The 27,439-nt window shown below is 32.8% G+C and overlaps 5 protein-coding genes across 7 annotated transcripts; 3 read left to right on the top strand and 2 right to left on the bottom strand.

The window, feature by feature from the left end:
• The first annotated feature begins 217 nt into the window (after positions 1-217).
• Positions 218-5,512, top strand: Ocrl (Oculocerebrorenal syndrome of Lowe). The gene is made up of 11 exons (XM_014230167.3): positions 218-542; positions 602-833; positions 891-1,077; positions 1,156-1,435; positions 1,523-1,696; positions 1,758-2,096; positions 2,183-2,407; positions 2,470-3,136; positions 3,198-3,384; positions 3,455-3,679; positions 4,182-5,512. The coding sequence occupies exons 2-11, from the start codon at positions 633-635 to the stop codon at positions 4,430-4,432; spliced, it is 2,736 nt and encodes a 911-aa protein (XP_014085642.2). The 5' UTR covers positions 218-542; positions 602-632; the 3' UTR covers positions 4,433-5,512.
• A 3,331-nt stretch (positions 5,513-8,843) lies between these two features.
• Positions 8,844-18,796, bottom strand: Top1 (topoisomerase 1). Its single transcript, XM_014230140.3, has 8 exons — positions 18,529-18,796; positions 14,300-14,478; positions 13,187-14,231; positions 13,046-13,134; positions 10,861-11,990; positions 10,543-10,793; positions 10,283-10,476; positions 8,844-10,186 (listed from the first exon to the last, which is right to left on the bottom strand). The coding sequence occupies exons 1-8, from the start codon at positions 18,553-18,555 to the stop codon at positions 10,084-10,086; spliced, it is 3,018 nt and encodes a 1,005-aa protein (XP_014085615.2). The 5' UTR covers positions 18,556-18,796; the 3' UTR covers positions 8,844-10,083.
• A 386-nt stretch (positions 18,797-19,182) lies between these two features.
• On the top strand, positions 19,183-21,563 carry PIG-A (phosphatidylinositol glycan anchor biosynthesis class A). Of its 2 annotated transcripts, XM_036376152.2 has the most exons (7): positions 19,184-19,399; positions 19,538-19,583; positions 19,643-19,733; positions 19,799-20,044; positions 20,100-20,217; positions 20,274-20,393; positions 20,470-21,563. In XM_036376152.2, exons 2-7 carry the CDS (start codon positions 19,573-19,575, stop codon positions 21,372-21,374), a joined length of 1,491 nt encoding a protein of 496 aa, XP_036232045.1. In that variant the 5' UTR covers positions 19,184-19,399; positions 19,538-19,572; the 3' UTR covers positions 21,375-21,563. The 2 variants fall into 2 exon arrangements, with proteins under 2 accessions (XP_036232046.1, XP_036232045.1); XM_036376153.2 differs by lacking the exon at positions 19,538-19,583 and having other exon boundaries at positions 19,183-19,399.
• A 230-nt stretch (positions 21,564-21,793) lies between these two features.
• Positions 21,794-23,110, top strand: LOC106614420 (sperm-associated antigen 7 homolog). Its single transcript, XM_014230166.3, has one exon. It carries the CDS (start codon positions 22,105-22,107, stop codon positions 22,924-22,926), a length of 822 nt encoding a protein of 273 aa, XP_014085641.2. The 5' UTR covers positions 21,794-22,104; the 3' UTR covers positions 22,927-23,110.
• A 1,083-nt stretch (positions 23,111-24,193) lies between these two features.
• On the bottom strand, positions 24,194-27,125 carry LOC106614391 (XK-related protein 4). 2 transcript variants are annotated; one of them, XM_014230115.3, is made up of 6 exons: positions 26,461-27,123; positions 26,212-26,298; positions 26,082-26,156; positions 25,887-26,017; positions 24,974-25,126; positions 24,194-24,907 (listed from the first exon to the last, which is right to left on the bottom strand). In XM_014230115.3, exons 1-6 carry the CDS (start codon positions 26,799-26,801, stop codon positions 24,462-24,464), a joined length of 1,233 nt encoding a protein of 410 aa, XP_014085590.2. In that variant the 5' UTR covers positions 26,802-27,123; the 3' UTR covers positions 24,194-24,461. The 2 variants fall into 2 exon arrangements, with proteins under 2 accessions (XP_014085590.2, XP_069966150.1); XM_070110049.1 differs by lacking the exon at positions 26,212-26,298 and having other exon boundaries at positions 26,461-27,125.
• Between the last annotated feature and the right edge of the window lie 314 nt (positions 27,126-27,439).

Here is a 27,439-nt window from a genome sequence, read left to right as displayed (position 1 = left end):
TGCGTCGTGTGATTTTTATTTTAATTATTTGCGAAAAACAACTTAAGATTTATTACAAAAGATGTTTTTTTATATTGAGAATAACGTTGACTTTGCTTTGAATAAAAAGTAAGTTAGTTTAAATCGGATAATATATTCAAAAATTTTTAAATTTAAATTGTGAAATATATTCTGGCGTTGGCAATGCCTTATCTGACGTTTTGTAGTTGTCAATGAATTTTCAACGGTCAAAGTAGCAGAACAGCAGCAGCGAACTAAAATCGTAAATTTTATTCGCTTGAAGTATATAAATAAGTTAATTAACAGATTTAAAACATAGCAAAGTGCAATTCAAGCCAGATTCATACTGCGCTTTAACGTAAATATTGCTTGTTTCATTGAATAGCAAAAATCAATATTAGTGACGTGAAAAACGAAAATTTTATAATGGAAAGCAAAACAACACCCAAAACGCTTTGGTATTCACTGCAGTAGTAAAGTCCCACATACTGACGCAAACGTCGTATCTTATCGATGACGTTTTTGTACAAACAAAACAGAGTGTAAAAATAACTAAAAATAGCAACAAAAAAAAATTATTCTGAAATATTTATAATTATAGTTAGAATTGGAAATTACTAACATAAAGGAAGATGAACACTGATCCGGCCATGACGTCGAAGTCAACAACGCTATCGTCGTTAAATAGTATACCAACGATATCGGCGGCCGTTTCCAGCTCAGGATTAATAGGAAGTGGAGTCACAGATAATGACATGAGAGATGGAGAAATATCTTTAAATACAATTGAAATAGTGCAACGAAAATTCAAGGACAACGAAAAAGTCTTATCGGTAAGCAAACCTAATATTTTATAAATACACTAAAATTATTGAAAATTTTTCTTCAAGATTTTCGAAGCCTATCAAATCATTGGACAAGAGCATCGAAGTCGCTTATTGGCGTTAGTAGTCTCAGTGGTAGGCGGCACCTACGCAGTTTTCTCACTTGCAACAGCGCGCTTACCGCCACGCAACGTCAATGACTTGTCTATTGATAAGATTTTCGCGTTAAATGAAACTTTTCAAATGTGTTGTGGTAAATATCTTTGATTTATGAATATTTGTATGTATATGTTCAAGTTAACATGAAACTAATGTGTGCTCACAAATTCAGATAAAAAGGGTTCCATATCGCAATTGCAATTCGATCTAAAAACAGCCGATGAGACGGCCGTGAAATATTTCTACTACCCAATCATAACAGCCGAGGGCGCATCTGATTTCGAAACATTTCATGCGCAAATCATATCAGCTAAATTTTCAATGACACACTCAACCGCGGCCACGGAATCGATTTTGAGTTATAGCTGGCTTAACGATTACCGACAAATCGGCGAAGTAAAGCAAGAATTGAAACGACGTGAAAATGAATATATTGTTTTCAAGGATTTTATGTACGTTTTTACGCATGCTTTCAAACTATAACTATGGAATCAACAGTGTTTTTTTTAATTTATTTTTTATTTGTTTTTATTTTTTAGTGTGTATTGCGGCACTTGGAATGTAAATAATAAACCATATAGTGACAGTCCATTGCACTTGTGGCTATCAAATGGCGACCAACCAGCCGACATATATGCCATTGCGCTACAAGAGCTGGATACATCAGCCAAAGCCATAACTTTCAGCGAAAATCGCCCTGACCCCATGTGGATGTGAGTTTTAGCTAATAAAAATATAATTTAATTGATAATTAATCTAACGTTCACAATGCAGAAGTAAAATGTTGTCAAGTCTACACAAAAATGGCGAATACGAGGAGTTAACTAGCGTGCGTCTAGTAGGCATGATGTTAACAATTATCATACGTAAACAATTGCGGCCATATATAGCGCGTTGTCGTGTCAAGACAGTTGCGCGCGGCGTTTTCAACACACTGGGCAATAAAGGTGGTGTTGCGGTGAGCATACAACTGAATGAAGGAAATCTCTGCTTTGTTAACTCACATTTAGCGGCTCACATGGCTTTCATTGAGGCACGTAATGAAGATTATGCGGGTATCGTACGTGGTTTAGTTTTCGATGATGATCTTAAACGTACCATTAACGATCATGAGTGAGTAAAGGAATTGATCTATAATACACATAAGCATTTTAATTACAAAGAACTGCATTTTAAACGTTTTTTTTTCATTTTCACAGCCACATCTTTTGGATTGGTGACTTAAATTATCGCATTGAAGAGCCGCCTGGCTTGCAATTGCCATGTAATCGCGCTTCACCAAACGCTTACGATGTACTTATGAAGTATGATCAGTTGCGCATTGAAATGGGTAAAGGCAACTGCTTTGATGGTTACAGTGAAGGACGTATCAAATTTCGACCCACCTACAAGTATGATGTAGGCACAGACAATTTTGACAGCAGGTGCGATATTTAATGCTAAATTACATGATTTAATGTTCTTAACATTTTGTTAACGCTTTCAGTGAGAAACAACGTGCGCCAGCATACTGTGATCGCGTGCTCTGGAAGGGTGTACGCATTGAGCAGTTGGCTTACAATAGCATTATGGATATACGGCAGAGTGATCACAAGCCTGTTTATGCAATATTTCGTATAAAAATCAAAACAAAAGATGAGAAGCGTTACAAACGCATACACGAGGAAGTCTTGAAGCTGGTTGATAAACGTGAAAATGAGAATCAACCACAAATCAGTGTCGATAAAACCGTGCTCGATTTCGGTGTCGTACATTTCAACGAACTGGCCGTTTGTGATTTCACTGTCTCGAATAACTGTCCAATGCCAGTGGAATTTATGTTCAAAATCAAAGACCCACCTTTAAATGATATATGTGAAAAGTGGTTGCAAGTCGAACCGCGCGCCGAAACACTAATGACCGATAGCACCAAACGTGTGCGTGTCAAGTTGCTGGCAGATGTGCGTTCGATAACGGGTTTGTTGAAAAAGATACGCACGACCAATTGGAAATTCGATTTCGACATATTAATATTGCATGTAAAAAATGGACCAGATATGTTTTTAACAGTCACCGGTGAATACAAGCCTAGTTGTTTTGGTCTTTCGGTGGAAACGCTTTGTCGCACCAATCAACCGCTCAACACGTATACGCAAGCACAGATTAAAAATTTGGTTAGTAATGCAAAAAACAGTGTGTTAATTTCTTGTTTAACCGCGTCCACTTGTATTTCAGATGAACGATGACTCACCGGAATTCCGTGTAACAATGCCACGCGAGTTTTTCTTTCTTATCGACTTTCTACACAAGCAAGGCGATAAAGTGGAGGGTGCTTTCGAAACATTGGAATATAAACATGCGCGCAGCTTGCAATTTAATGTTATACGCGACTGGTTGGACACGTGGTCGAGCGAGGAATTTCGTAAGTAAACGCATGTTTGGAAATTCTCTCTTGCTATTTAGCAGTAATTTCTCTTCTTTGCACAAATCAGCCGGTACACCACTGGCAGCTGCTGAAGCGCTACTCATGCTATTAGACTTGCCCGAGAAGCCATTACTGGATCCGTTTGTCGAAGATTTACTGCAAACAAATACGGCCGCTGAAGCCATGGAGTTGATATCATTGCTGAGCTCACCACGTCGCAATGTCTTCGTGCATTTATGCATGTTTCTACGCCAAGGCATAGAGCGGCAGTACTATAATTTACAGCACGTCGGTATGTACATACACACTAACTAAAAATTAATTTAAAAAAATTTAATTTAAAAAAAATTTTAATTAAAAAAAATTATATAAAAAAATCAAAACTTAGACAAAAAATTACCAATAAAAAAAAATAAATAAAAAAGCAAAAAACAAAAATTTAAAAAATAAAATAAAAAAAATTAGAATATAAAATTAAAAATTAGACCAATAATAACAAATTAAAAAATAATAAATAAAAAAGCAAAAAACAAAAATTAAAAAATAAAATTAAATTAAAAAAATAAAGAAATAAAAAATAAAAATTTAAAAAAATAAAATTTAAACAATAAAAATTAAAAAAAAAAAAATTTAAACAATAAAAATTAAAAAAAAAAAAAATTTAAACAATAAAAATTTAAAAAAAATTAAATTTAAACAATAAATAATAATAAAATTTTTTTTTTTCAAAATGATAAAAACAAACCAAAAAAAACCACACAAATTATTTACTAATTGTATTTTTGCTCCCACAGCCAGCGTTTTTGGGCGTGTATTGCTGCGCAGCACTGCACACGCAGGTCGCGATTTTTATCGTGAGACGCGCTGTCGCGATTTCATGCATCGTTTCATATCCAGCGACATTGGTGGCACATTGTCGACAGGTACTGCCGATAGCAGCGGTATGAGCGGCGTAGACGGTAGCGCTAGTGGCGGTAGCAGTAATGACGGCGGCGGTGGCGGTGGCGATGGCAGTAATACTGCTCGTATTAATGCAATTAATTAAATTTAATATCTATACTATGCTTGTATATGCTATTGCTATTTTTTTGTTGCTAGCAATTATTTTTACAATGTATTATTTTAGTTTTGCGTATCTGTAGTTATTTAATGCTTAAGTTTATGTTATCTGTTTGAATATAATGCAATATATAACTGCTTATTTGCATGTCCAATTGTTGCAAGTTACGACATTCGCTTGCTACTCTCAGCTGTACTACAACTGTACACGATAGCATTTCTCAAGAATTTATTTCTTAAAAACGATTATCGCGCATTAATGACTTAATAACAGCAACAACGGGTGCGTGGCTAAGTTTGATGAGAATGATTACTTAATGCTCTGCTATTAATTTAAACGCTTAAACAAAATATAAATGTAAACGAATTTCGCGCTAATGCAAAAAGATATATGTATTAAAAAAAAAGATATATGTATTAAAAAAAAAAATTAAAAGAAAAAAAATATATGTATAAAAATTTTAAAATTTATAAAATATTTACAGCGAAGCATTTAGAAATGTACACCGCTTGTACTTCTACGAAGAAGATAAACACTCAATGTCTAATATATACAAAAAAAATCTCACGACTCTATGAAAACATTAGTGTTCGATATACTGTAGAAAGTAGTGATTTTTATTTTATTTTTTTTTTTGGCATTTAGCTAAAACCGCAAAAGGAATAATTTCGTGCAACCGGTTAATATAATTGCCTTATTTACAAATTGTGTCTAGATTATTTGCGGTCTAAACTTATATTCCACGTATTTAACAAATAATGAAAAAAAAAACATTTATTCGTTTTTGCTGCATTTAAGCGGAGTTTCTGCCTAAATGTTGCGCTGGTTGAGTATGCAAACGTACACACATACATATGAACATTTGCGAAAAACAAACACACAAGTTAATACAAAAGCAGTACGTTTGCAAAATGGAATTTTTGGAGGTTATATACATTAGTCATAAGTTGATGATAGCTAATTGTCGGTTTGTTAATATGTTTGTCTTAGTGTTGAATAATAATTGAAATTATTACAAAGTGCAAAATATCGAAATAAATGTATGTATGTATATTAACAGAATAATTTTTGATTTTGATTTTCATTATTTTTTTTTAAACGATATAAATCAATATATTTTGCGATAAACATATGAATATCATAAATATAAATTTAAATAAATAAATGTATGTAGTTTCTTTTACAGTTTGTTGAGATCAATTAGAATTGAAACCCGTTGAGAGAAATGCGTTGATATGCATGTAAAATGATATATTGATCAGAAATATTTGGAGGACTAACAATAGATATTACTTTGTAGAAAAACATTAATAAAAACAAAAAAAACCAGAAAAAACGTTAACTTCGTTTGCAGCGAAACTATAACAGCCTTTACAAATAAAAAAACAAGTTTCCATACAAGAACTCGATATGGATCGAACAGTTTGTATGGCAACTGAGTGAACTGAACAATTTGTTGTAGCGGCAGAAAACATTACTGAAGTAGTCTCGAGCAATGATGCCAAGTTGACAGCCCTTGGCCGGATAAAAATCCGTGTTCGCTCCGTTTACTTAGACCCCTTGTCGTGGTAACAATTTCTGAACAATTTCTTCGGAAGTTAACGCTATAACCTTAGGCAACAATCAACGCCGAAAAAGAAAAAAAACAACACATGAAAAAACGTTAACTTCGGTTGAACCGCAGCTATAATGTCAAGGTGGTACCGTTGTTTGGGACAACAAGCTATGTCAAATTTCGTGCAGATATCCTGTAAAATAAAAAAATGTTCCATGCAACGACTTGATTTTGATCGTTCAGTTTGTATGGCAGCTATAAACTATAGTGGTCTGATACCGGCGGTTTCGATAAATGAGCAGCTTCTTGGGGAGAAAAGTGCTTGTGTAGAATTTCAAATTGATATCTCAAAAACCGTATGCATACAGACAGGCAGACTAAATCAGCTCATCTTGCTGATCATATATATACATATATATTTTATTGGATCTGCGACGTTTCCTACTGGGTGTTACAAACTTCGTAGCAAACTTAATATACCCTGTTCAAAGCGCTGGAAAGCTTGCTTGCTTACTATAAAAAAAAAAAACAACTTTGCAAAAGGAAAGTCCACAATTTGGTGGATCATTCCCGAATAGTATGTAGACATACCTACCTATACATATAAATATAATATAATCTAAATAAGTACAGTGGTAAACTTTTTTTTCTTTTTTTTTCTTTTTTGGCAAATCTCTTAATATTTTCTTTTGGTTTACTTTTCCAAAAACAAACAAATTTACATGTGTGTATTTTCTAAATTTTATTTATCCTTTGAAATACGATACATACATACGTAATTTTGTATGTGCAACTAAATGTGTGTGTTTGTTGCGAATTATTTTAGTAATTTAGTCGTTTTGCAACTTACATGCATATATACGTACATATTTATCACATACATACATATGTATAAATAATTTTTTCTTTTTATTTGTCTTTCCGCATTAATTGCACACCGCCTATTGATTAGTTTAAACAAAAGAGGAGTTGATTCTTGAACAGATATGCGTACGATCTGTTTATTTATATGTATACGACGAAATATTAATTTATTATGCTAATGTTGAGTGCTTTTGTGTCATAAAATATTTAATTTAGGCATGTTTAATTGATTTTGCTCTCGAGTGTTCTTGTAGTTAAATTTTTTATACTATTTCTATTTTCATATTATTATTTATAATTTTTTTTTTTTGCTGTTATTGACTCCAAACTTGTTTGCAATAAGCACGAGTTAATGTTTTCTCAAATTTTATTTTTATATTTCTTTCTATAAAATACTTGCTTTATAAAACTAGTAAGTATGTATATGTTCAGCTTAATTTATGTTTACTTTGCTTTGATTTTTTTTCATTTATTATTTATACCCGCTGGTATTTTATAAAAAAAAAAATTATTTTTTGTTAGCCTTTTCACCTAATCTCAATGTCTTCTCATGGTACGCCAATTAAACCAAGATATTTTTGGGCTTAACTATTTTCATGGTAAATTGCTTGATTAAACATTGCAGACTTCTAAATTGTAGTAAAAAAATGTTTGTTTACAAAATGCAAAGATGTGTGCGAGGAATATTAACTTTTTAGTACTCTAACTAAGCATTCAATTGTTACTTAGATAAATTATATGTAAGAAATTTCGCCAAACAAAAATGGTACCAGACCGGCTTAACGAAGATATATTTAAGACTTTTATAAAACTATTTTTAATAATAAATAATTATTATGCTAATTAAAAATAATTATATATATATACATATTTATATATAAAAGTAACTCTCGAGCAACCACTCACCGTTATCGCATTTGCGCTGTCACCGCTTCAGAGCTAATAATGGTTAACAGCATGAACTTGTTGCCACAATTAATGTTGTGATTGTTTTTGTAATAAAAAAAGTTGCGTTGTTGTTATTGTTTTTGTAATAAAAAAAAGTTGCGTTGTTGTTATTGTTTTTGTAATAAAAAAAGTTGCGCTATTGTTATTGTTTTTGTAATAAAAAAAAAGTTGCGTTGTTGTTATTGTTTTTGTAATAAAAAAAGTTGCGTTGTTGTTATTGTTTTTTTAATAAAAAAAAGTAGCGTTGTTGTTATTGTTTTTTTAATAAAAAAAAGTAGCGTTGTTGTTATTGTTTTTTTAATAAAAAAAAGTAGCGTTGTTGTTATTGTTTTTTTAATAAAAAAAAGTAGCGTTGTTGTTATTGTTTTTTTAATAAAAAAAAGTAGCGTTGTTGTTATTGTTTTTTAATTTAAAAAAAAGATGGGTTGTTTTTATTGTTTTTTTAATTTAAAAAAAAGATGGGTTGTTTTTATTGTTTTTTTAATTTAAAAAAAAGTTGCGTTGTTGTTATTGTTTTTTTAATTAAAAAAAAAGTTGCGTTGTTGTTATTGTTTTTGTAGTAGCAAAATAATACCCTGATCTAGTTTTAGGTAACTCTGACTGCTGGGGTGCTAGCATTCGTCCGGCAAAAAATCCAGTTTAGTTCCGCTTATGTAACTCCATAAATAATCAAAGTAAATGCTTTTCTATTTTTTTACATTACAATATTTGATATATTTCTGTTTTGTAACTTAAATAATACAAAAACAACTCAATATATATATGCATGTATGTGTGTACGTTGTATTGTGGCATGTATATTGGAAAGTGTGGGTACAAAAAAGTTTCTTTTTAAACGTTTAACTTGTTGAAAATACATACTTATGTATTCGCGCACATACATATACATGTATGTATGTATATATAAATATACTATCATTATTTTTATTTTTTTTTTTTGTAATTACAATTAAAATGTGTCTCATTATGTATAGATTAAAAACAAAAACAAATAAAAAAAAAACAATCAAGAAATAATAAATCATAAACTAAATTGCATGTGTTTCTTATTTTATTTTCTTGTTTAATTAAAAGTCTAGTTTTTTTTTTTCAATGCTTACGCCGAATGTTTGCATACTTGCATTTAAGATCGAATCTAAATTATTACACATTAATTGGGAAAATTCTGAATTAGCCCGCTACATTGATAAATTTGTGTTTCATTTACCTCATATTTGAGAGAAAGAAGCGGTTTTCCCTCTCCACTTGCTCTGACGACTTATAAATTATTTTTATTATTATATTATATAGTGTATTTTCTTACATTTAGATAAGATAAAATTGTAATGAATTATGCTAAAAATTGATTTAACTCAAATAATGTTTATTTAACATATACATATATAGTACATATATATATATGTCTGTATATGCAGTGGTGTGCCCTTCCTTGAGGAAAAATCAAAAAAGAAAACACACTAGTATTTATGTATACATGCTTAAAAAAAAAAAATTCTACTAAAACTTAATTAGTGCGCACTGTTCCAGTAAAAATCGCCTTGCCGCTGTATGCTCTGCGTCGCACTTCCATTTAAATATGCAAATTTTCATTTCAATTTACGTTTTTTTTTTGTGTGATTTTAATATTTGTCGTGCTTTATAAATAAAAACAAAATTTTAACTTTCAAAAATTGCTAAAGTTTGTACGCTAATACGTTCTACTAAATGTTTTTTTGTTTGTTTGAGTGTGTGTGGATGTATACGTGGTTGTGTGTGTGTGTGTTCATGATAATAAGGAGAACAGTCTGTTGCCATTCACACATAAAATGGCAAACTATTCCTATTAACTTACATAACTAGGCATACATATTATATTATGTATACAAATGTATTGCAAGTATTGCAAGTATTGTTGTGTCTATCATAGTTAATAATGAAATAAGTTGATTGTTACTTACTAAACGTTATATACTATGGATAATATGCATATATGTATGTAGTTAATTCATACATATATTATGAAATAGTTTGAGGCATATTTTAATGTCTCCCAACTCAATCTGCCGTCTGCTGTTTCAATAAGCATTAATGACGTCGCCGATTTTGATATTTCTTTCTTTCGCTTAAATTCATCATGCATTCATCTACAGCGTTAAGTGGTGGGTGGTGGTAGTAGTAGTGCTGCAGCATTCGGGGAGGGTAGAATGCTACATTAAACCTTCAACATTTATCTACGTTTATACGACATACTTGCAGCCGAATTCGACTGCCACTGCCGTCGGCTATGTATTTAGAAGCGATAATTTTCATCAGCCATATGTATAGCCCACATGAATTTATTTCTTTGAGTTTTATTGAAGATTTTCTCAATTGGCACTCCATGCTTCTTGCACCTGCAAACAAATTTGCATATATTTAGTTGATGTAATTAAGCATTGTGTATGATTTGTTGTATAAAGTATTGTAACGTTACGTTACATTCTACCCACCATGCGACAGTAATACGTGGATCTAAATAGTTCAACTTAGAGGTGCCCAATGCAATCGTCTTATTCTCATCCCTATCAGTCTCTTGTAATTCTAATTTCTTTAGCTGCTCTTTTAATCTTTCCAACGTCTTTGCCTTCTTGTCAGCCATAACACGTTCTTTTACCGATCCACGCTTGGCAGCTCTTTTAAGATCCTATAATCAAACGAAGTTATAGTTTGTTGAAAAAATGCATTTGCTGCCAATAATTGTTTAATTTACATGATAATCCGACTCGGTTTCATCAATCATCTCGCGTTTCTGACGTATCTTCTCCTTCAAGTTCTCCATTGACTTTTCATGCCCCTTCGGTACTGAACGTTGATGGTTACATAATATGGCTACTGCACGATTAGCGCGGTTATAGGCAAGTAACTTCTCCGCAGGCGACATACTTTCTTCGGTAAGTAAATCCAACTGGTTTTGTAATGTAATTGAGGCGTTGTAGGTACGGAACACTTTGGCAGTGAGTCCTATAAATTATAATAATAATAAAAATATTTATAATCTATTTTTAATTATATATCTGTATTTACGCACCTTCCATAAGCTCCTTTAAATGTTCATTGAGCACTTGCGTGTTAAGACGGTCAAACAGATCGTCACCTTCCTTTTTATTTTCCAAAAATAGTTCTAGATTTTTAAATACTCGTTTTTCAACCTCAACTTCGTTGTAGTAGCGAATTGAATCTTTACCCAGAAAATCAAATACGACAACATTCTCTTTACCATTTAATTGTTTTTCTAATTTAACGTGCTCAACGCGAAGCGAACAACAACCTACGGTATCAGCTTGATCTTCGTCCTTTTCATTACCAGCTCTTAGAGCCAATTTATCAATGAAATATAAAGCGACGGCGCGTTGGCGGACACGCATCTCTTTTGATTTCCATTCATCACGATATGTGGCACGTATCTTATCTATAGATTTAGCTAAACGTCGGGCAGTTTCATATTTTACGTGATCCTTTTCACCCTTTAACTTAGACGAGGGATTCAACATAATATACTTGACTTGGCCTTGCACATTCTCTGTCCAAGATGCCAACCATGTTACTGTGTTATCATGACGCACCTCCTTCCACCGGTGACCCGGTGGTGGCGGTGGAATTTTCGAATCTTTGCCACAGTTAATAGACACATCTTCCGCTTGTATGCGACGTTTAATCATACCCATTTTTGGATGTTCGCCACGACCGCGAAACAGTCCTGGCGGTTCCAATCTAAAATTGCCTATTTTTTCCTTGTGGCCATCAATGATGCATATACCGTACTCCTTTATTAATGCTTCGTTTTCCAACTTTTTAGCCAGTTTCTCCTCTTTTGTAGCACTTTTACGTTTTTCGGATTCTGCGGTGAAATATCTGAACATTTCCTCAAAATTGCACTTATTAAAGTCTCTGATTATTTCACGTTCTTTCGATGTCATACTCTTGCGAAAATCTTTGAAGAAATTATCATTAAATATTTGTTTTGTGCAATAATCGTGATTTAACATTTTTGCATAGAATGTTGCTGCCTCCTCAGTCTCTGAAGACAATTCCATGGGTTTGCCGTCGTAATAGAAACGTACATGCTTCGGCACACGTTCATAGGGTGGCGCAAAAACGGGACCTTTATGTTCTAACGTATTCCACTTTACACCATCTTCACGCTTTTCTTCTTCCCACCTGAAATTTTTATTTAGAACAGTGAGCTTAGTTGTCAATTTCTTGGCTGTCTTAACTACAGGTTGGGTACTAGATGATATTGTTGTTTTTGTTCTTAAGTTCGTAGCATGTGCAGTCGTACGAGCAGCGCAAGTGATACGATTCAAATTAGCAGACTTTCCGCTGCATATGGCGAAGACAACACGTTCGCTTGCGTAAATAAACACCTTTGTTGCCTTCGCCATCGAGATGCAGTGGTGATGTTAGCCACATTACGCAAACCACACACCGAACACGAAAATACTAAATTGAAGTAAAATGACATAAAAACCTAACCTCAAATATTGTTCGGCCAATATGACAAGTACACAGCCTCCGAAACTGTTCCAATCACACAAGGGCTCTAAAACTGACATCAGCTGTTATCGAGCCCAAAGTCAGCTGACAACGCATTAAAATTTCTATGTTTAACTAACGCTGCAGTTACGATCAAGAATTTGCTTTAAGTTAATCACACAAACTGCTTATCAAAATTGATTTACATTGAAAGCCGTGACGTAAGCTGCAAGCAACTTGATAATCAATATTATTTTCAAAATGCTGTTGTTGTTGTTGTTGTTGTAGCGGCAGAATTCTACCGAGTTGACAGTCCGGGTCCGTTCCGGTTACGTAGACCCGACTGTCGTGGGAACGGAAATGCCGTTGTCATCGAAATCGCTTAAAATACTTGAATTTTTTTTTCATATTAATAATATAATGGATTGATATACTTATATACTTATATTTTGATATCAATGCATAAATATGACGAAATATTCATATTCTCGACAATTGCATATCATTTGTTTGCAAAACTATTTGATCAGCTGTTCAAACTTGATCGTCAACTTGCCACTCGACTTGAATGAGAAAATTGATATCAAGACGGCTTTCAAGTTCGAAAAGTGAGAGTGCAGTAGTAGAAAAGTGAGAGTGTTTTAGTAGAAGTGTAAGTGTATTGCAACTTGAAAGCAATTTCTTAATCGTGTAAGGTCCGAGTCCAAGAATTAACCTAACATGTCAGAAATATTTCTTACCATCTCCAAACTTCTTCTTCTTCTTCATCCTTCTTCTTGCGTTTAGTTGGCGAAACAGTCTCCTGTTTAACTTGTGTATGTTGCTCGGTCTGCAAGATTTTATTTTAATGCTATAATTCTTACAAATTTTTGCACAAGTACCTTCTTGGTCTTTTTCTTCTTGGGCTTAGACTCTCCATACTCTTCTTCTTCCTCTTCCTTGACACGTTTCTTTTTATTCTTGGACTTCCCTGATGACGACTCTTTCTTAGCCTTCTTTCTTGCCAATAATGGCACATCCTCATCGTCATATTCTTCCAACTCTGCTTTTATTTTACGTTTAGCTAGTGGTATATCCTCCTCATCATCCTCGTCCTCAGCAATGGGAGTAATGGTTTTAGTATTTGTCTTACGCATAGCCAAAGGGACATCTTCCTCGTCGTCCTCGTACTCTTGATTTTCCCGCTCCTGTTTGAACATACTATCTTCGTCAGCACTGGCCTCCTCTTTTACGACAAATGAAGGCTCATCCTCTTTAAATTGTGACATCGAATAATCACATGAGCTAGCCTGTGAAATATTAATATTTTGTTCTTCCATTTTAATGTCTGGCTTTTCTTCATAACCATCCTTGCCATTTTGACTATTTTCGAAACCGGTATTCGATTCGTCCATATAGTCGTTACCAACTGGTTCGGGTCTAAGTGCTACAAAATCAGTATTATAACCATTTGACTGTGAATCAATTAAAGGTTGTGAGATCGGCTCTGGTTTAATGAATTCTCCATCTAATAATTTTGATTTGTCACCGGATGAAGATTTTGAAGAACTAGAGCTGGAATGTTTGTGTTTCGAAGATGACGACGAACTCCGATGGCGATCCTTATCCTTATCACGTGTGCTAGATGATGACGATGAAGACGATTTGTGGTGGCGATCTCGTTCCTTGTCTTTATCTTTGCTCGATGAGGAGCTACCGCTTTCTTTGCGCTCGCGATCTTTATCTTTGCGTTCCTTATCTTTTGAAGAGCTTTTATGATGGCTAGAGCTCGATGACGATGATGATTTGTGTCTATCTTTATCCTTATCACGGTCCTTATCACGATGGCTCGAACTTGAACTAGAGCTATGCTTGCCATCGCGTTCTTTATCCCGATGTTTATCTTTACTACTGGACGATGAACTGCTATGGTGTTTATCTTTATCGCTAAAAAAAATCAATTAAAAAGCATTAAATTTTTTGCAAATATTTGAATGTAGCACTAGTTGCCATACCGACTGCTGCTCTTGTGATCCTTGGAACTTGAGCTTGAACTTTTGTGATCACGATCGCGATCGCGATGTTTATCCTTACTAGAGGATTTATGTTTACTGCTGCTGCTACTACTGTGATGACCATTACTGACACCATTCACTTGCACCAGTTCAGATGACCCATTCTGCGTCTTGATGTCCTAAAAAATAAAAACATATGTATATTTTAATATTAATGATAATTGTATATTCATAAACATATGATAAAAAAGTTCTTTAACGATATAGTAAATAATAAAACGCACTGTATTACTATAGTAGTAAGTAATATAAGAATTATTTTTTTAAACCTGTTCCGCTACTAGCACCGCTACTAGTTCACATACAAAACAATAATCTTTTTCCACAGTTAACTCGAAGAAGCATAAAACAAGTTTCTAATCACAGTATTGTGAGGTTAGAGAAATTAACTTTTTTTTTGTGTTTCCTATATCACAAAACTTAATTGTAGAACTACAACAACTGACAAAACATGTGAGGGAATTGACCACGTGTTACATATTGCCCCCAATTATAAGGCAGAATTGCCAGCGATAGTTTAGCTGTCTAATTTACACTCAAAAATGCAAACTAACTCGCGAAATCAAAATAATCAAATAATATATTAAATTAGATAAAGGTAACCCCATTCAGCTGACAATTAATCAAAATAGAAACTACACACACCAACAACTAAAGTTTACGTATGTTTGTAGTTGTATGTGAAAAACATAAAGAAAAATTAATTATTAGCATCAGTCAACGAACACGTTGTCCACACCTCCGTTCACACGCGTTTCACAACAATGTGACGTCGTGCCGACCTTTACGCTCTTCGATATTATGCATAAATAAAACTAGAAAAATATAAAACTATAGTCGATAACTTAGGTGTCTTTGCCATTGCTATTGCCCTGTAAGTAGCATTAATAATTCTTTCTAGTTAATATAGGTCATTGTTTCATAATTATATAACAAGCTTTAATTCTTTCTAAAGCTATATTTATTCTATTGTAAATCGAATCGATTTAGATAAATATATTATAATATCTAGTTGTAAGCAGTACCCATACTAATTACAAATAAAAGCACAGTGTGACGTAGATGTATTACATACATTTATATATGAAACATATGTAATATTGTTTGCAATGTGTGCTTCAATAGATATAGCTTTCGGGCATTGCTGCTTATCGCTCACACTTGAAAGTAATAACCAAAAAATTTACCTTTTCTTTTGTGAGGTAGTATATGCAGTACCCCTGGGGACAACACAATGTTAATGAACGATTTTTGGTGCTATATATACATCGATATGTGGGTACATACATACAACAATGTATATATAAGATGAATTTCCGACATGTTGATCTACATCTATGTTTTGTTTTCTTGCATTGACGAATGAGATCTTCAAAAGATCTTAACATATTTATCACATAATGTTCTCTTTATTGAGTGTGTGTCACTTAGTTTCGTGATAAAAGAGATAGATATGTATGTATAAAGGTGTAATAAGTATAAACACCTAAAAATGTATTTATATGTACTAGTGATTAAAGCTTTAAACTTATAAATATATGTACTTTAAAACAATACAATACAATCGAATAAGAATCTGCAATAGTGAAAGCAAAAACACACTACATACATATAAAATGGCATTATTTTAATTTCACACTAATATGAATTAGATTCGTAATACTGTCGATCAGCTCAGCAAAAGATCACAACCTGGAGACCATTCAACTACGACAGCGGCAGGTAACAAAGAGAAAAATAAATATTAAAAACAACGAATGCTCACAAAAAAGAAAAGAGGCGAATAACCTACAAGATTTTTAGCCCGATGTAGATACAAATATTTGTATGTATATATACATTCATACATGCGCATATATGTAGATGTGCATATGTATGTTAATTGCATCTTTATACCCTAAACAGAATATATTAAGTTTGGCAAGAATTTTGCAGCACCGAAAAGGAAACGTAGGTGATACATATACGTATATGTAAATTATCAGCTTGACGAGCTGAGTCGATTTAGCCATGTCCGCCTGTCTGTCCTTCTGTCTGTATATACATGAATTAGTTCCTCAGTTTTTGAGATATCGATCTGAAATTTTGATCACGTCTCTCTCTCTCCATAAAGCTGCTCATTTGTCCGATATCAAAATACTTTAGCATATAGCTGCCATAAAGAATTAACGATCAAAATAAATTTCTTGTATGGAAAACTTTTTGAATTGACAAAGTATTTTCACACAATTTGGTATGGACAAAATAGAATATCCGAAGAAATTGTTCAGATCGGGTCACTACAGCATATAGCTGCCATAAAAACCGACCGATCAAAATCAAGTTTTCTTACAAAAACTTGAACATATGAAGGGTATTATAACTTCGGTGCAGACGAAGTTGACGTTTTTTTCTTGTTTTTTTTTTTTAATTTGATAAACTGCAGTGGTTTTTAGCCACATTTGCTTGATTTTAAACTAAAAGAGCCGAAAGTCAATATACAATACAACACGAGTGGCGATGCTGGCAATTTTTAGTCAAAAACTGGAATAATATGAAAATAATATTAGCACATAATTTTAAAAATATTAAAACAACCAAACATTAACACAGAATGCAAGTTTTAAGAGAAAAGAACCTAAAATGAAAACAAGGTAAAGCATATGTTCAACTTTACTTGCGTATGGGCCATACAGTTGTATTCACATGGATGCATACGTACATATTTATAAGTGCAAAAATCTCCGATTATAAAGCAATGAAACCACTCTTTGGAACACAAGTACCTACTTCACCTGCACATATTCATTCGTATATGTGTTTACCATATATAGAGATACAGATGTAAAGGAAGTAAATGTAAACAATATTTCTAAAAACAAGTAAATAAAAACGGAATGCGAATGTTCAAAGTGGATGGAAGAAAACGAAAATGGTGAAAAATACAAGTGAAAATTAATACTTGGAAAATTTAATTGCGAAGTCAACTTACAAATCAAGGGGTACAAAAGAAAAGGGTGGTTGTGGTGGTTAGTTTTCAATGCTTCTTATCTCTAATATTAAACAAACAATAACATTTTCTTACTTGATACTCTAATAAGAAAATAACTTGTTATTTGTTGTTAATATTGCACACATAATACCAAACTAGATTTAATATTGCATTACACTGAAGGTTGCATTATACAGAATTATTCGCTTGTAGTACTTAACTGAATACATCTTGCTTTAAACATTAACCAAACTACCTATGATATAAATAAATAAATTTCGTAAATGTAAATAATAGAATTGTGTATTCACGTAGAATTCCAGTCATGTTATGAAAATTTTATTAAAAGTTTTCGCTATTATCAGCCCGTCGGTTGGTTGATCTGCCTGCCACACTCACAGTCAATACTCCGATGTTCCAGAAAAGACTCTGAAATATTTTACGCTACCACCGAGCAACCACGACAATGTCTACGAAAACCTTACATGTCGTACGGCTCACTCGCTCGCTCTACCGACTCGTATTCACTATTACTTGTACTTAGTGCTGCGTTTGTTACGCTGCTTCCATCTTTGACTTTCCCTGTTGCAGCCAGCCAAAAAGCTACATCGCAGCAGCATATTACTAAAACCGCATACTGCAAACTATAATACTGAAGCTTATACATCGTAAACACAGTGTACCGCATATAAATAATTAACATCGCACATTAAATCTAAACCTAATGAGGATGGGCAATTAAGAGTTTTTGGGCCAAAATTTGCCAAATAATAGATTATAAATGATTTTTGATTCAATTTTGCATTGCTACTACTTCGGAACGCAGGTAATACAGCAAGTATTACTCTCTTTGTTGGTGTTTTTGCTGATTTTGCCCGTTGTGTTGCATTTTGTCCATGTATGCTGTTGGGGACTTGTCGCCATTTTCATGAAAAACTTGACGTTTTCATTTCAAGGCGATCGCGTTGGGGCCCGACAAATCGCACAGACAGACAATTACTACTTAAACAAAGAAAAATATACATTTAAATATTGCTGACATATTTACTATATTTGCACTGAAAATGCATCTACATTTCCGTTTCAATGTACACTTGTTTTTCAACATATTTTTTTTTTGTAAAAATCGTTAGTGATAGTTTTGAGGAATATCTGAAAAATTACATAAAATTTCACCGTTACCATAATTACTACTTACATTCTCGGGTGCCACATCCACGCTCATTTTTACAGTCTCGACTACGAAAATTCACACGAAAATTCGGAAGATTCCACGCACACACTTCTCTGCTTCGATTAGCAGCTAAAAATTACTTATTTCAGCCACTTAACACGAGATGAAATGTAAAAGCAACGAGCCACACGGCAAAGGCAAAAGTGCTATGAAAATTTTTCAAAGTCTCGCCTCGCCACACAAAATGGAACTTAGAAAAATTCTGTGTGTGTTGAATGAATGTACTAGAGTAGATTGTGCGATTCGCAAAATGCCTGCCTTCCAAACTTTCAGTACTTTCCGACTTTGACAGGCTTGCCATTTCGACAATACAAAACGTAGTTAACTTACGTGAGTTCAATTTTATATAATTCTAGAGTATTGCATGTTGTGAACATATAATTATGAAACAGTTTTAAAGCCATTTGAATGGTGTATTATTCTTAAATTATATAATTTGCTCAAATTACAATGAATAATTTATGTTATGCATTGTTACCAAAAATTTGCAACCCTATAAAGGAAATTGGTAATAGATCGTAAAATATCTCTTTTGCATTTACTCTAAGGCATTTCTCAAGCCTATTGTATAGTTCAGTTTGGTTCGCTCATCTTGAATGATGCCGGTTAAAAGAGCACAGTCAAAGTGAGAAGCATAATTTCTCATAAATAGTGCGTGCACTTTCTCCCTTTCTTATCAAAATTTAGTAGGGTGATTTAGAAGCTATAGAAATTTATTATGTAAAATAAAATAACAATTAAAAATCTATCTGAGATTAAATACCTTTTTCTCTACCATTTTCTAAACATTAAAAACCCTCAAACTTTAAAAAACTGTTATTCCTTATTTTCTTTGGTAAGTATCTAAGCGATTTACTCAAAAATAAAAGTTTAATCGCACGGCACTCTGTAAAACTTAACGTCATAACAACTGTTTACCTTCTTTGAACGATACATTAAACAGCTGATTTCAAGTTTTTATTTTTTAATGCAGTGTAGTAAACAAATGGTTTACATTATTGAGAAATAATGCGAATATGGTAATTAAAGAAATATTATATATTATAAGCAGTGTAAAATTTTTTTTGTTTTTTTACAGTATGGTCACGGATTTCTTTTATCCAAGTATTGGCGGTGTAGAGGAACACGTTTTCAATTTATCTCAAATCTTATTAACCCACGGACATAAAGTGAGTCATAAACGAGCGATTCTTAATATGCATTTGAAACTCAACCGTCACCTTTTTATATTCAGGTCATTGTATTAACACACTCGTATGGTGACTGCAAAGGCATTCGTTACTTAACGAATGGTTTAAAGGTCTATTATTTACCAATTAAGCCATTTTACAATCAATGCATACTGCCAACAATACTTTGTCAAATACCTCTGATCCGTTGTGTGCTACTAAGAGAATGCATAGAAGTTGTACATGGGCACTCTGCATTCAGCACATTGGCTCATGAAGCAATGATTATAGGTAACATGCTAGGATTAAGGGTAAGTTAGAACAGCCAACGACCAATTCGACTACAAATTTTGTTATTGATTGCAGACAGTTTTCACGGATCATAGCCTTTTTGGCTTTGCTGATTTATCGGCTGTTTTCACTAATAAAATGTTGCAGATTAATTTGGCAAATGTAAATCACTGCATATGTGTCTCTCATATTGGTGAGTTAACTTATATATTTTGGTGCGTCAATGACGAATATTTCTCATATGAACAGGTAAAGAGAATACTGTGCTACGTGCACGCATACCGAAAGAAAATGTTTCCGTTATACCAAATGCTGTTGATACTGCCTTATTTACACCGGATCCAAGTAAACGGCCTTCAGACGGAACAAGTAAGTACCTAATTCTCATTTATTAAAAAATGCATACGAGTTTATAACTAAAACAATGTTTTGTATTTTTATTTAGTTAACATTATCGTTGCCTCGCGTCTAGTTTACCGTAAGGGAATCGATTTGTTAGCTGGTGTCATTCCACGTTTCAGACACACGCCTAATATAAATTTTATTATAGTAGGCGATGGACCCAAACGGGATCTACTCGAAGAGATACGGGAAAAGGCCAATATGCAAGATCGCGTTGAGTTAATAGGAGCAGTTGAACATTCTCAAGTTCGCGATATTCTTGTTCGTGGACACATTTTCGTAAATACATCGCTTACTGAAGCTTATTGTATGGCTATAGTAGAAGCAGCTTCATGTGGTCTACAAGTAGTGTCCACTCGTGTGGGTGGTATTCCCGAAGTGTTGCCATCGAACTTAATCATACTTACGGACGCTGAAGTTGATTCTGTTTACCAAGGTGTACTTAAAGCTCTTGCCCGTTACACACAGTTTTGCAAAAAACAAAAACTATACCCAGTCGAAACAAGTATTGAAAAAAGCAATATGTTTTATAGTAACGGCGTTTCGATTGGCAATGGCGCAATTTTAGCAACAAAATCAAATAAGCGGAAGAATAACAAAAAATATACGAATTCAAACGTAAATAAACCAAAAGAACCAAAAATTATTGGAGATTTCGAAAATCATGAAGATGATGCTGTGCTTTGTCCATATAGATGTAACGAAATTGTGTCAACATTATACAATTGGGAGAATGTTACGCAGCGTACAGAAAAAGTATATAATCGTATTTTAGCCGAACCTGAGAAATCACTTGGGGATCTACTTTACGGTTATCTGCGCAGTAAAGTCTGGCCATTCCTGTTGGTGATATCAATGGCTCATGTTATATTATTATTTTTGGAATATTTACGTCCACGTCGATATATGGAAAAAGCCAAAGAACTGACACCTTTGAGAAAACAGTAAACAACATTTATTTTTGATTATGAATATACATAGTTTAGCTGAAATTTAAGTTATTATAAATACAATGTATTTTTATAAGTAATAACAAGCCATTTGATGGGTGCATTTCCAATAATTCTACTTGTGACATATTTAAATATTTTCCTTTTTACCAAACCAAATACAATAATATTAAAATCTTCTTTTAAATTTGTATTTTATATTGGATTCCACAGGCCTTGCGAAATATTCTGAGGTATGACTTCTCAAAGCTAGTCATACCAATATTACACGAAGGACTATTTACAATAGCGGTATGTTTTAATTTCCCGTTTTCAATCGGAATTAAGTAATTATGATACGGAAATATATTCCAGAATCCTTGAAATAATTTTGCTTCATGTGTAACTCATCTGAAATCATGTGAAATATAACCACTTCCGGATTATAACCGTTACTATATCCCTAGAGATGAAAGCTAATCGATATAGCAGTTAAAACGACCATTGCATAAATCGTTTACTATTGCCATCTCTGTCGAACAGCTGTCAGAACTACACGCACTTGATAGAAGGAATAGAAAAAAACAACGAATACGAAAAATTCAAAGCAGCAGCTGGGCGAAGTTGGACAATAGAAAAAACAAATACGAAAAACCTATTAATACGGCAAAAATTGCGCATAATACAGCGCAAAACAAATAAAATAGTTTTATTTATATTACTAAAATACTGTGCCGCTAAAACCCGCCATGGATTTGCTGAATTCAATACTCAATTCAATGGAAAAACCTCCCGCAGCTACAGAGCAACAGAAAAAAATGATCAAAAAACAAAAAGAGCTTGCTGAACGAATTAAAAACAAACAGAAAGAAGAACTAAATCGATTTCGCAAATATGTAGAGGATCGTATCGGACGATTTGCAAAGGACGATCGCCCTCATATTGAGTTTCAGCCGCTGGATAAAGTGCACCGTGCCATTATTCATGAGGTAGCAGAATTCGGTGGCTTTATTGCAATGAGTTTTGGCCGCGAAGATATCGATCGTCACTCAGTTGTTTATAAAAAAGAGAATGCGCCATCGGAAGATGAAATAGCAGCTCGACGCAACGGTGACGGTTGGAATGAAGAAGTTGCCAAAGAATATGCCGAAAGGCGAAAACAACAACGCGAGTTGGAAAGTGAACAAAAAAGACTGGCACGTGCTTCCACCCAACTACCACCTACCACAGAGTGTGACATTAAACCAACGACCAACTATAAAGATAAATACGCTCATCTTATTGGGCAGGATGCAGCCTTAGAGGCTGCGCGTAAAACAGAAACTAATCTGAGTTATGGATTCGTGCCCAGCAAAAACAAGAAGGATATGCGTTCGATTGAACAAACTTTAGCTGATATTCAAGCAAAGAAGAAACGAAAATTGGAGCAGCAACAACAGAGTGCATTACCTAATCTGCAGCAAGAACAACAGTCTATTGTCAATGAGCAAGAAAGGGCTTTAAGCACGCAACAAGAGCAAGACAAACAGGAGCCTAATCTAGTTGGAAGCAGTGCTAGAGCAGATGAGTGATAATTATAGCGAGCAACTATTTTCATACTTAAACACGCTTGTAAAACGACTGCTTTGTGTCTTTGCATAAATTTGCAATAAATTGCAATATTTTTACTATTTACGAGTTCACAACTGAATTGTTAACTATTTGAAATGGTATTGAGTAAAAACACATAAATACATATATTATAATGAAAACATACTAACGCGTTGTAATTACAAATGTTTCTAAGTACATATAAGAAATTGATTGATATATGTGTATGTTTATATAATTGTTAAATACATATAAACATATACACGTATGTACCTAACTATATTCAAAAAAGCAGACGTTTTTGATTTATTAGTTTACGCACCGGTGGATTATCGTTCATTAATCGATGCCGAATTGTTCGCGAGACGTTTAGTTCATGAGAAGTATACGACGCTCATCAACCAGTTTTTCTTGGACAACGAAAAGTAATTGAACTAACATTTGAATTAAATTTTTGTTTTCATTTTGTAATCCCAAATACGGATTTAAAAAAAAGTTTTAATACCACATACCGGATTTAAAAAAATATATATTAATAACATAAAACAAATATCTAATCCAACAAAAATTTAAAAATTTTAAAATAAAAATTTTATCCCAAGCATACCTATAATCAAGATTTAGAAAAAAGAAATTGTTTTAGAATTGACATTTTTTCGCGTTTCTCTACTTCATTCATATTAAAAAATAAAATTTCCAATTTTTAAACCCAAACAAGCCGAATCTAATTTTTAATCCCAACAACGAATTTAATTTTTTAATGTAAAATTTTTAATTGAAAAAATTCGCAACCCTACATTGATATGAAAAATATTTCGAAATAACCACTTATTTAAAAAAAAAATATTACTTACACCTATATATTTTATTGGCCAACCAAATTTAATGAAGCATTGATAGCTTGTCACTCTAACGGAAAATTAACAAAATAGTAATGCAAGTTTTTGATACTTACGTTCTACTCTTTCGCCTTCATCGTAAAATTGTAACGGTATCAAAAAAAAGTAACATTTAAAAAACCATTTGGCAAAAAAACAGTATCAGCTAAGCGAACACCTATTATTTTGTTCATAAGTGTACATCCTTATAAAGTTGAATATTTATTTCAAATTGTTTAGGTTATTTTAGCTTGTTCGCTTATGAAAAAAAATCGGAATATATATATATGGAAATAATTTAGAATATTAGTTATTAATATTAATGAGAAGGGGAAATTTCTATCAAAGACAATTTTTTGAAATTAATATGTGCGTGTGTGTAAAAATAATATTTTATTTACAAGTCTTATTTAGATTTATAAAAATATATATATTTTTATTTTATAAAAACTAGGTATACCTTTATGGTATATGTATAAAATGTCATTAACCTGTAGATGCTCGTAGAATATCAGTTGGTGAAAAATTTACTTCATAATAAAGCTTTTGCCAACAACTTACTATATACTTATACTTAAATATATTTGAGAATGTATTTTAATACTTAATTGTATTTATAAATGCTCATTTACAACTTTTTAGCCATTGGTATTTTTGTTTCTTCTTGTTTTTACATTTGGATGATAATTGACGTAGTAAGTGAGCATACAACAAATGCCGACATAATAAAAGACAAAAGCTGAAATACAAATTGCATAGAAAAGACTAGTAGAATCTAAAAGATTTTTTGGTGGATAATATATGAATAATCGTATACATATGATATTTTCTATCGAACAAATTAGATAGTACAATGCATATTTGTATCTAGTTGGTGCCTCCTTGACTGGAATGTAAATGAATATGTAAACGAAACCTAGTGCGATGCAAAAGAGAAAATTGTGAAAGAAAATTATGCTGGAGAATTCCGGACGTTCCACTATGTATGTGACGAATCCCAATATGACGGCGTGCAAAATGCATGCAACTATTGTCCAGATGGGAAAGAGCACAGCCACAAAAGCAATGCATAAGATGCGCGAAACTACAATAAAAATTTCATATCAGTTTTTTTTTTTTAATTTAATTAATATTTCCTTATTTTACTCACGTGAAATACAAAAGTGCCAGCAGAGATGAGGCGCCATATACCAATAGCTTAACTTGTTTTTATTTGGTTGCGCGGCACGTATGCAACGATTATAACTGAATAACGTCCATGGTACGCTCGAAAGATAAAGCAGCACACTAAGTATTTGTGTAGCTGTTAAAACAATAAACAAGTTTACTTCAATATTATTTATTGCACTTGCAAAAAAAAAATAATACACAAGGAGACAATGACGAAGGACGCTCAGAATACGAATCAATTTGAGTGATATTTTGCAGGCAATGATATAAATATAAAACACGTTTTGTAACATCGAAATTTTCGTAATACTAATGTCAGCTGTACTTGAAAATTTACTTTTATTAATTATTAAAAAAATAAAAACTGTAAGCTTGCTTTTCTGCTAATAAAAATATGTAAACTAGTCTCTCTGTTTTTGAGATATCGATCTAAAAGTTTGCACATATCCTTTTCGCACCAAGAAGCTGTTATTAGTCGGAGCCGCCGATATCGGAGCACTATAGCATATATCTGTCATATAAATTGACTAATCCAAATTATGTTCTTGCATAAAAAACTTTTTCATTTAGCAAGACATCTTTAGATTGAGCTAACCATGCAAACTGAACGATCAAAATAATGTTTTTGTATGGACATTTTTTTATATGTGAAGAGTATTATAGGTTCAGCGCAACCGAAGTTAAAGTGTTATCTTTATTTCAATAAAATTCATTCATCACAATTTCGAAAAATTGTTTGCAAAAAAACGCATCTTTTGTTTATTGAAAAAACTTTTCGACACTCATATTTACAAAAATCAATAAATTTACTGTTACTAACTAATACGAGTTTACTATTGGCATTACAAAACATGGTTTGTTATAGTTTCAAATGTATAAATAATTAGACGTACCTGTGATTTGATTTTCTTGCATCAGTATAATTGATATTTGCAATATTTTTTGTGGAGCAGTTTCCATGAAACATTCAAATAAACGAATCAAAGCAACATCGCTTTCTTCTTTCGCAGTGCGTTTGTAATAACTGTAAACAATGATAGTCGAACATATTATAAAATAATTACTAATAGCGTTAATTTGTTGCTTACTCTGATTGTTCGTCTCGATTTCCTTGCAGTTCAGCATGTTTGCATTTTAACGAATATATGAGCGTATTCCAGTGTCTAAAAGTAATCATTGGTAAATAGCATTTGAATAGTTATATATATATTCTTAAACCTGAGAAAAAGTGAAGACACTATAACCAGCAATGCTGTTTCCGTTGCCTTCTTGAATCCGCCCTTAAATTTTTTATCTTGATAACACCTAAAAATATTTTAAAATTCATAGCCAATTATAATTTTAATTAATATTTCTAAAAGCGTGGTGAAAATTTAGAGGTAGGGTTTTTTGCCTTAAATTAATGCATAATATCTCAAGAATGTTGTCTCTAAATCTCAAGTAATAACTTGCAGTTATTTAACGTACATTGTAGCATATATCAGCGCAGTGACACACATTGGCACTATTACGCATACGACTGTCCAAATGCAATAACTTTCTTCTCCTTGTTGATAATAGTCCACAGCCAATTTGACATTGAGTAACACAGCAACTACGCGCATTAATATGGAAATAACTGTCAAGCCTATCTCTAAGTACGATACTGTTTTATTCTTCCACACGTGCGCTTCAGTATCAACTTCATCGCCGAAGGTACCATCTGCCTCCGTTTCCATACATTGTGGCAAAGTGCTATTCAGTATGCAACGACTGTGAGTTAACTTTATCCATTCCAAAAGGGTAAATAAGTTATCCGTTGATGCCATTACTACTAATCTATTAAAAACTAGACATTCCAAGTGTATTGCTGTTCTCAGGCAATCAAATTCATTTGTTAAACGCCTGCGCAGCCTGATAATTATGCATTAATTATTTTCGTTATACGATGTCCTTGTATTTATCGTAAAAGAGTAGCTAAGCCCCACAACTTGTGCGTGAAAATGTTAATCTAAAATTTCTTATCTGTTCTCGTTAATTAGTACAATAAAAAACAATTTCACAAGTAACATTTCGCCATAACAAAACATGCAAAACAAAAAAATTTGTGCGGAAAACAAAAAAATATTAAACGGGCTAATAAACAGCTGATGGTGCAATATAGATCGATAAAAGTCGATCGAATACATCGGCGTTGCCAAAACAGCAGAAATATCGAAAGTAAGTAAAGTCCAATATCCACTATTTAAATTTCCTGTCTACACTGAGCGAAAAATTAAATAAATGAATAAAATTACAAAGTGTAATAAAAATAAAATAATTGAATTAACATCTGAATTAATTTTTTTATTTTAAGCCCGGAAATCTTAATTAACCTTCTGTATATGAGGTGGAGTATGAGTATGACATAGCTCAGCCGTAAATTTAAAAATTTTAAATCTAATTTTGAGACTGGGATTGGGAAGTG

Source organism: Bactrocera oleae, chromosome 5 (assembly GCF_042242935.1).
Source record: "Bactrocera oleae isolate idBacOlea1 chromosome 5, idBacOlea1, whole genome shotgun sequence".
NCBI lineage: Eukaryota > Metazoa > Arthropoda > Insecta > Diptera > Tephritidae > Bactrocera > Bactrocera oleae.
The sequence above is the reverse complement of the archived record's forward strand: the minus strand, read 5'-3'. Positions and strand labels throughout refer to the sequence as shown.

What these genes read in the sequence shown, in the direction of transcription:
- Top1 (XM_014230140.3), bottom strand. Translation starts at nt 18,555, where the DNA reads ATGAGCGTGGATGTGGCACCCGAGAAT. An exon ending in GAAGAAGAAGTTTGGAGATG is followed by an intron (nt 11,991 to 13,045) that starts GTAAGAAATATT and finishes TAAAAATTTCAG; the next exon opens with GTGGGAAGAAGAAAAGCGTG. An exon ending in AAACCGAGTCGGATTATCAT is followed by an intron (nt 10,477 to 10,542) that starts GTAAATTAAACA and finishes GTTTGATTATAG; the next exon opens with GATCTTAAAAGAGCTGCCAA.
- LOC106614420 (XM_014230166.3), top strand. Translation starts at nt 22,105, where the DNA reads ATGGATTTGCTGAATTCAATACTCAATTCAATGGAAAAACCTCCCGCA.
- Ocrl (XM_014230167.3), top strand. Translation starts at nt 633, where the DNA reads ATGAACACTGATCCGGCCATGACGTCGAAGTCAACAACGCTATCGTCG. An exon ending in CGTACCATTAACGATCATGA is followed by an intron (nt 2,097 to 2,182) that starts GTGAGTAAAGGA and finishes TCATTTTCACAG; the next exon opens with CCACATCTTTTGGATTGGTG. An exon ending in AAGCACAGATTAAAAATTTG is followed by an intron (nt 3,137 to 3,197) that starts GTTAGTAATGCA and finishes CTTGTATTTCAG; the next exon opens with ATGAACGATGACTCACCGGA.
- PIG-A (XM_036376152.2), top strand. An exon ending in CATATGTGTCTCTCATATTG is followed by an intron (nt 20,218 to 20,273) that starts GTGAGTTAACTT and finishes TCATATGAACAG; the next exon opens with GTAAAGAGAATACTGTGCTA. An exon ending in ACGGCCTTCAGACGGAACAA is followed by an intron (nt 20,394 to 20,469) that starts GTAAGTACCTAA and finishes ATTTTTATTTAG; the next exon opens with TTAACATTATCGTTGCCTCG.
- LOC106614391 (XM_014230115.3), bottom strand. Translation starts at nt 26,801, where the DNA reads ATGGCATCAACGGATAACTTATTTACCCTTTTGGAATGGATAAAGTTA. An exon ending in GTGTCTTCACTTTTTCTCAG is followed by an intron (nt 26,157 to 26,211) that starts GTTTAAGAATAT and finishes GATTACTTTTAG; the next exon opens with ACACTGGAATACGCTCATAT. An exon ending in AATCGAGACGAACAATCAGA is followed by an intron (nt 26,018 to 26,081) that starts GTAAGCAACAAA and finishes CATTGTTTACAG; the next exon opens with TTATTACAAACGCACTGCGA.